We start from the raw sequence: 8,952 nt of genomic DNA, 5'->3' as shown, positions 1-8,952 counted from the left end.
GCGGTTAGTCTGGGGAGACAGTTTTAAAATATATAAGAAGGCACTCCGTACTACCAGAGCAGCCAATTATTCAGCATTAATAGAGAAAAATAAGAACAACCCTAGGGTTCTCTTCAGCACTGTAGCCAGGCTGACAGAGAGTCACAGCTCTGTTGAGCCGTGTATTCCTATAAACCTCAGTAGTAGTGACTTCATGAACTTCTTTAATGATAAGATTCCAACTATTAGAGACAAAATTAATAATCTACTGCCCTCAACCAGTACTGATCGATCCTCAAATACAGTAACCTTAGAAACAGAAGAACCTGATATATATTTAGATGGATTTTCTCCCATCGACCTTCAACAATTTACTTTAACTATTTCTAAGTCTAAACCTTCCACCTGTCTCTTAGACCCGATTCCGACTAGGCTGCTTAAGGAAGTTTTACCTTTAGTTAGCAATTCTTTATTAGAAATGATCAATCTGTCTTTACTAACGGGCCATGTACCACAGGCCTTCAAACTAGCTGTAATTAAATCTCTTCTTAAGAAACCCACTCTTGATCCAGAGGTGTTGGCTAACTATAGACCTATATCTAACCTTCCGTTCCTCTCTAAGATACTCGAGAAAGCAGCCGCTAATCAGCTGTGTGACTTTCTGCATAACAATAGTTTATTTGAGAATTTTCAGTCAGGATGCAGTTATGCAGATGATACCCAATTATATCTATCTATTAAGCCAGATGAAACTAACCAGTTCTCTAAACTTCAAGCATGTCTTAAGGACATAAAAACCTGGATGACCTGGAACTTCCTGATGTTAAACTCCAACAAAACTGAAGTTATTCTGCTACCAGGTCACATCCGAAATCAATTATCTAACGATATAGTTTCTCTAGATGGCATTGCCCTGGCATCCAGCACTACCGTAATGAACCTCAGAGTTATCTTTGATCAGGATCTGTCTTAACTCATTTCGAAAATCAGGCAAATCCTGTCTCAAACCGATGCAGAAAAACTAGTTCATGCATTTGTTACCTCTAGACTAGATTAGTGCAATTCCTTATTATCAGGCTGCTCTAATAAGTATCTTAAATCTCTACAGTTGATCCAGAATGCTGCAGCACGTGTTCTAACAAAAACTAAGAAAAGAGATCATATTACTCCAGTATTAGCTTCTCTGCACTGGCTCCCTGTTAAATCAAGAATAGAATTTAAAAATTTTCTCCTCACCTATAAAGTTCTAACTGGTCAGGCACCGTCTTATCTAAAGGAACTTATAGTTCCATATTATCCAACTAGAGAGCTGCGCTCAATCAATGCAAGGTTACTTGTGGTTCCTAGAGTATATAAAAGTAGGATGGGATTCAGAGCCTTCAGTTATCAGGCTCCTCTTCTGTGGATCCAGCTTCCAGTTTCAGTCCGGTGGGCAGACACACTCACCACTTTTAAGAGTAGGCTTAAGACCTTCCTTTTTAATAATGCTTATAGTTAGGGCTGGCTCAAGTTTATAGTTAGGGCTGGTTCAGGTTTGCCTTGGTCTAGCCTCTAGATATGCTGCTAAAGGCCTAGACTGCCAGGGGACTACCTAGGATCCTCTCTCCTCTTCTCTCCCTCCATCTTTATGTATTCATGACTATTTAATGCTATTTATGCACATTACTGACTTTGCTTCTTCCCCGGGGATCTTGTGCTTTCTCGCCTCGCAGGTTTCCGTGAATCTGGGTTATATCTGGTCTGTGGTCGTGCTTCCTGCTGTGGCCCTTCTGACACCCACTGCTACTACCACTATTATTATTAGACACATTACTATTACTATTCCCTATACCATTACTGCTCTTAACATTATTATAATTTTACTATATTGCTGCTGTTATTATAAGTAGTCTCAATTTTTTTCCTTCAATACTCTGCTTACTACTCTTATTATAAGAATAATTTCCGTCATATGCATTGAATGTGTTGTTTCATCTGGCTTAATAGATGGATATAATTGGGTATCATCTGCATAACAATGAAAGTTTATTGAGTGTTTTCTGATAAAAAAATCATTGTTTACATATACAAACTGAGATCGGCCTGATAAATACGACTTAAACCAGCTAAGTGCGGTTCCTTTAATGCCTATTAGATACTCCAGTCTCTGTAATAAGATTTGATGATCAATGGTGTCGAACGCAGCACTAAGGCCTAACAATACAAGTACAGAGACAAGTCCTTCGTCTGAAGCAATTAGAAGGTCATTGGTCATTTTTAGCAGTACTGTCTCTGTGCTACGATTCACTCTAAATCCTGACTGAAAATTCTCAAATAAATTATTGTTATGCAGAAAGTCACACAGCTGATTAGCGACTGCTTTCTCGAGGATCTTAGAACGGAAGGGAAAGGTTAGATATAGGTCTATAGTTAGCCAACACCTCTGGATCAAGAGTAGGTTTCTTAAGAAGAGGTTTAATTACAGCTAGTTTGAAGGCCTGTGGTACATGGCCCGTTAGTAAAGACAGATTGATAATTTCTAATAAAGAATTGCTAATTAAAGGTAAAACTTCCTTAAGCAGCCTAGTCGGAATCGGGTCTAATAGATGTCATGTGTACAGAATGAACAACATCACAGAACTCTGTGATGTTGTTCATTCTGTACACATGACATCTATTGCATTCTGTCCATCCTCCTCTGTCGCTCTCCCATAGGTTTCTTCCTTTTTTCTCCCTGTTAAAGGGGTTTTTTAGGGGAGTTTTTCCTGTGCCGATGTGAGGGTTCTGGGACAGAAGATGTTGCATGTGTACAGATTGTCAAGCCCTCAGAGGCAAATTTGTAATTTGGGATTTTGGGATGAATAAAATACATTTAATTGAATTGAATTATGCCCAGTATAGAGCCATTTGGAGGCAAAGCATTTAGAAAGGAAATAGCAATGTATAAACCAACGGTAAGATGTATTTTATATAAACTGATGCATGTTTGGTTATCTAGTTTTAGTGATGAGGCAAAAAAAGAAAACTTCAAAAAGCCATACATTGTTCAGATCTGTTTTATCATAAGAAAGGATTGAAGCTGATATTTTCTCCATGAGTTATAATCAATGAGCATGTTATTAATAGCAGATCATGACTTCCAATTCTTCACATTTGGTTTCTTGGCAATGATTAGGGCAATAAGCATCATTCTTTTTACTTGTGAGAAATTGTCTAATACACAGAGAGAATGGGATAGAGCAGCTCAGTCTTTGAGATGAATGCTTGATTTTGTTCCACCAGAACTAAGTGAAACAATTAGAAGGGAAATGTTGTGAGAAATGCAACTGTCATAAAAGATACTGTCCTCCTGTGCACCAGGTATTTGTTTCAGCTGTTGTAGCTCTCTAAATTCTGGGGTTATCAGAGTGAGGAGACCTAAAAACCAGATGACAATGTTCAAAAGTGCTGCCCTGAAACACACTGATTAAACGGCAATAAGACAAGGGTTTAAACGTCATCTTTAATTGTCAGTTAATACATCTCAAGCCATTGTGCCAGAAGTCTTAATAAATAACAGGATCTTACAAATGTCAAGATAAGCTGACCACTGTCAATATGTAATAAACAAGATGCATTTGTGTGGAGGTTTATTATGTATTGTAAGTATAGTTCTTTTATTCAGCTCTGCAATAAATAAATGAATAAATAAATAAATAAAATACCTCCTGCATGTGTGAACCACATGGTGTGATTTAGTTCAATTTGACAAACATGCACAGACACAAACAAACACTACCAGCATCCTTCACTCCAGCAGCTCTTTCCCCCTCCAGCACCCTCAGCACCTGTAGGGCAGTGCAGGCTGTCCCATCCTTACAGGGTGGAAAAACACCCCTCCCAGCAGCACCCTCTCCCCCCAGCCAAGTAGCTTGTTGAGGGTGATGCTGAACGGCGACAGCAGGCCCTGCTCCTTAACCTCTGCTGTGCTGCTGCCCTTGCTGTGGGGGGGGCTCTGCTCCCTGCAGGTGTCCTCTGTCGGCCTGTGGCAGCCAGTGTTCGTCTGTGTCTTTGCCTCAGGCTTTTCTCCCGTCTCCCTGTTGTGGACGGTTTTGGACGTGGGGGTACCCCTTGCTCGCTGGCTGCTGCTTGCTGAGGAGGGATGGCTGATTTCCACAGGAGTCAAAGAGAGGCTGAGGCTTTTTCGTTTCTCTAATAGAGAAGCAGAGCCTGCTGGGAGTTGCAGTTGATTGGGCTTTGCTGCTGGTTTGACTGGCTCAAAGGGGCTTGGAGCTGGAAGCTCAAATGGCATCTGGACCTGCTGCTGGCTTTGATTAAGAGTCAAATGAAGAGTCTGAAGTTTACCTGAAACCTGCTGGTTTCCATTTCCATCTGAATGTGAGAGTCTCTGCTGTGTTGTGTTGTCTGTGTGGTAGGAACTCTCTCTCTGTGTCTGCCTGATCGCTGCTGAATCGCTGGTCGCACTGACGGCAGGAGTATTCATGTTGCGACTGATCTGCGTGTGGTTAACTCCAGCGTTGATGGACGGCAGACAATTGTCCAGCTGCTGGAGGAGGACGTCGCCACCAGAGGCCTTCTGGCTCAGAGTGCCCTGGAAGTGCTGCAGCTGACCCAGGAAGTTGAAGTTTGGGGAGATGGAGGGCCGGCGCTCTTTCACAAACCTTACGAGGGGACACACAGGATGTGGGTTAGCTACTAGGCTTCAACAGCTCAAACAGCTCAGGTGCTTTAGTGTTTGGCATTTATTCAGCAACATTCAAGTTCAGAAACAAAGGAGTTTATGTCACTTACATTGTGAGTGTAATTGGAAGTGTATATTTGTGTACTGTAAAATCCTTGGAAAGCGTAATTTATGCCCTTACTAGAAGAAGTTCTTTACAGAGTCCTTAATGGCAGGTATTGTTTTCTCTTTGTTGCTTTAGCTTGTTTGCTATTCAAAGTTATTGTATCTCAGCTTTTGTAAAATGAGCTCAGAGTTGAAATGTCTTTGGAATGAGCGTGGTCTAAATCTTTAAATCTTTATGGTAAATGGTCTTCTAGTTCATTGCCCTTTCTTTGCTTGTGGGAAGAGGAAATATACATTGATAGGCATTTTCCTACTTCTCAGAGCAGTGCATTAAAGCCTCCCCAGGAATCTTTGGGATTCAATTCAAGACAATTTTTTTCTTCAAGTCACTCTTGTCAGTAAGAACAGACTTAATATGTGGTGACAGAAAGTTGCAACTGAAAACCACTGTCAGTAAAAGATACTGTCAGCGTAAAAAAAAAAAACTGACACTGAAAAGTAGAGTGACATGAAGAAAAAAAATGAAGATTGTTATTGAAAAGCACATCAGAATGCAAAATATATCAAAATAATATAAAATATTTTTAATGCCTGTGTTTTCATTTTCAATGCCAATATTTCCCTTTTTACTTCAGGTTCTTTTTTCATCATTTATTTTTTCAATGCCCGTAAATCAAAATCAGATTTTTAACAAATTTAATGGATATATTTGTCTCTATGTCTCTCTTTCTAAATCCAACCGGTCGAGGCAGAGGGATGGCCAACCAGAACCAGATCCTGCTCAAGGCTTCTACGTGTTGAAGAGGAGTATCTTCTTGCTACTTTCACTGATGGAGGAATGTTGTATCTGTGTAAAAATGTAAAAGTATAGCCTAGACCTGCTCTATGTGAAAAGTGTCATGAGATAGCTAGTCTTATGATTTGACGCTATATTGATAAAAATTGACTTGACTGGCAGATACAGTGACTAAGAGCACAGCTCAGATGCAGTTTGAATGTGCTGAGACAGCCGTACCTGTAGGCGTGGTCCAGGTCCATTCCCAGTCTGTACATGATGTAAGCTACAGCCAGAGCCGGGGAGCGGGAGATTCCTGCTGCACAGTGGACCAGCACGGAGGCCCCAGAGGACATGGCTGCATCTGAACACACAGCACACAGCAACAGTTAGTCCAACAGCAAGGTGGGAAAACAAGCAACAGTTAACTATTGTTGAAAAGCACAGGTTACAACATAATGATCAATATTTGTATATGTATATAAGTAAACAAGTCCTGTGGGTAAACTGGGCTGTTATTTGTATTGGAAATATATGTATTAGAGATTGGAGGTAATCAGCTTGTAAGGGTTTTGTGGCTGTTGTTGCTGAATATGTGATTCTGTGGGAGGGTAAGTGAAGGTCCTGACCGATGAAGTGCAGAGCCTGTGGGATCCAGGGCAACAGGTCGTCCCACAGGGAGTCGTCAATGGGGATGCGAAGGTATCTGGAGTGAGGCAGAAAGGAGGGCTGGGGGCTGCAGCGGCTCACACTCAGCACATAGGAGATACCCAGAGAGGCCAGCCGCTCCTATACACACACACACACACACACACACACACACACACACACACACACACACACACACACACACACACACACACACACACACACACACACACACACACACATTTTAGAAAGACACTTTTGGTATTATTCCTGAAAAAGTTGAAAAAGTTCTGCTACTTCTGCTCCAATACATTTCAGAGGCAGATTTTCTGCGTTACTCCATCACTGAGATGTTTAATTTGCAGAACCAGATGTTACATACAAATCGTGATCAGTGTCTAAAATCCCAGCTGTATATAAAGAAGTTCAAAATAGCTCCACCTCGACCAGTTTTACACATCACACACATATCAGTGATGATCATACCATGATATCAATATGCTGCATGATGGCCTGCTTTAAACGAAGTTCTGTTGATAAAAAAAAAAAGGAAGTGAGTAGACTGTCCCCGTCTCACCTGCGTCACGTCGCTCTCCGCTCCCAGGTAGAGCCGCGGCAGGATGACGGACAGCGGAGGCCGCTCCGCCTCTGTCTCCCGGGACCAGACCATATCTGCAGCACAACACACACCGCCTTTAATACCGAGAGGCACTTGTCCTCGCAACTTTGATGACATAATGTTGTTTTCACAATGCGCAAGATATCTGTTCTATGAGAACGCAGTGAAGAGAGCGACTGTCAACATCTGGAGCTACGTTCCCCTGAAACTTTTCCTGATCTCAGCAGAGTCTGCAGCTGAAAAAACAACTAGCAAACTGAGATCACATGCAGTTTCTTATTTAGTCACTCTTTCTCTCACGCAAAACGGTGATGCTACTTATCTAATATTACTCACTGTAAATGCCCCTGTTTCAGGTCGCCGACAAGTCCTTTTTTCTGAAGCAGGTCTCAGTCAAAGTCCTGATTCTCTCTGTCCACTGCTGCTTTCTGATAATAAAACAAACTGTCTCACTGTTGTTGCTGCTGCAGCCTCCTCCGTCCTCACTCTGCGTTCACAAACTGGGATCTAAACGATGAGCTCATCCTCTTTCCAACAATAGATCTCGCCTGGATGATGTCATTTTTAGCCAATCAGCGCCTTGCCAGGCTTCCCACACGCGCAGACGCGTCTCCGCTGTATCAGCGAGCCGCTCAGCAGCAGAGGTGGAGCAGAAGCATCCCGTCAGCCTCCAACCGACTGGAGAGCGAGAAGGATGTAGTTCACCGACCAGCAGCCTCCCCCCCCATCGGTACCACTTAATATGCACAGTGGGGAGAGACAGCTGGAGCCTCCAGCACCTACCTCTTCCAAATGCAGTGTGCATCACCTGATCACCTGTCGAGCAGTAATACATGAGGATCTCTGGAAATATCACGACACATCTGAACATGAAGGTTGACAATGTGACCTAATTCACACTGCAGACAGCACTGACATGTAACCACAAAATAAATATAATAATACGGGAGTAATAGTAGCCAGTGCAGACTGTAAACAAAATAACTAAGTTAAATGATATACACCATCTTTAGTTCATCTCTTGCATCATTTTAGATTAGTGTCTCTAGCATTACTTAATGCTACATAAACCTCAGTTAAATGTGTGTTTAACATTATCACTATATAATTAAATTATACTGCTGGATGTTTGTGTTGCTGTACAATTGAGCCTATAGGTCCCCCTGTTTAAAACAAAGAGCATGCTGCATATCTCCGTGATAGACTAGTTTGATGGGATCAGGTGAGTTTCTGTTTGTTCTGAACAGCACAGGGACATTCTGCTAATGCTAATGCTAATGCTACCCTGCACAGTGGGCAGTGGGTACCTGCTCTTCCTCTCTCCTCTACATCACCTTCTCCTTTTGCCAGTCTCCTCATCTTGTCCCTGCAGAATGTTTATTTAAAAAAAAAAAAAAAAAAAAGTAGGACTAGCTTGTCATTGGCAAGGTAGATATGGGCTGAGTAATCCGATTTTGCATTCATATTCGGACCCGGATTCTGCATTCATGTGCAGAAACAGTAGGCAACGGGACAAGTTCGACCGAAAAGTATTGACCAATCACGTTCGAGTAGCCTTTGGTTGAATGCAAGCAACCAGTCAGTACCATGGGTGTTGCAAAAGAGTCAGAACGCATTGGCCGAAATGCAATCTGGGAAACCACAGACTATCGTTTGACGCTAATTTAGTTATTATTGGATTTATCAAACTAGCTACTTGTGAGACTGAGACTCTGTCCTACACGTGGTCTCTCAACCCCAGCTCACTTTTTGGCCATTGCCCTTAGTAACAAAAATGTCCCAAAAATGATGTGAAATTGCTTAAATTAAATGTTGATACATCACAGTTGATACACACGCCAACATGTGAATAAAGAAATGATGGCACAGTTCCCCCCCCACACACTTTAAGCACTGCTCATTGCAAGGCACTTACCTGTGCCACAGGATAAATTATGAGTGATATATAATCTTGCAGAGGGCTTAAACCATTATAAACTAATCAAGGGTGCATACTTTTGGAATTTCCTGTTACTTTGATAATGGATGTTATTTAGTGACTTGGGGAGAGTCCTCCCGTCACAGAGTACTCCCTTTATATACCTCAGAACACAGAGGAAGTTTCACTTTTCTGTATTTTTTTTTCTAGTTAATACTAAGAATCTTAGACAATAAATAATGACCTCA

General features: G+C 41.8%; 1 protein-coding gene across 1 annotated transcript; it reads right to left on the bottom strand.

Annotated features, from left to right (window-relative positions):
- Positions 1-3,201: 3,201 nt before the first annotated feature.
- Positions 3,202-8,145, bottom strand: si:ch211-195b15.8 (dual specificity protein phosphatase 16). The gene is made up of 6 exons (XM_054607376.1): positions 8,094-8,145; positions 7,570-7,629; positions 6,745-6,839; positions 6,149-6,308; positions 5,760-5,883; positions 3,202-4,619 (listed from the first exon to the last, which is right to left on the bottom strand). The coding sequence occupies exons 1-6, from the start codon at positions 8,143-8,145 to the stop codon at positions 3,779-3,781; spliced, it is 1,332 nt and encodes a 443-aa protein (XP_054463351.1). The 3' UTR covers positions 3,202-3,778.
- Between the last annotated feature and the right edge of the window lie 807 nt (positions 8,146-8,952).

The sequence above is a fragment of the Anoplopoma fimbria genome, chromosome 11, assembly GCF_027596085.1.
Source record: "Anoplopoma fimbria isolate UVic2021 breed Golden Eagle Sablefish chromosome 11, Afim_UVic_2022, whole genome shotgun sequence".
NCBI classification, from domain to species: domain Eukaryota; kingdom Metazoa; phylum Chordata; class Actinopteri; order Perciformes; family Anoplopomatidae; genus Anoplopoma; species Anoplopoma fimbria.
This window is presented reverse-complemented; position numbering and strand designations above follow the sequence as displayed.

What these genes read in the sequence shown, in the direction of transcription:
- si:ch211-195b15.8 (XM_054607376.1), bottom strand. Translation starts at nt 8,145, where the DNA reads ATGAGGAGACTGGCAAAAGGAGAAGGTGATGTAGAGGAGAGAGGAAGA. An exon ending in CGGAGAGCGACGTGACGCAG is followed by an intron (nt 6,309 to 6,744) that starts GTGAGACGGGGA and finishes GTGTGTGTATAG; the next exon opens with GAGCGGCTGGCCTCTCTGGG. An exon ending in ACAGGCTCTGCACTTCATCG is followed by an intron (nt 5,884 to 6,148) that starts GTCAGGACCTTC and finishes CTGTGTGTTCAG; the next exon opens with ATGCAGCCATGTCCTCTGGG.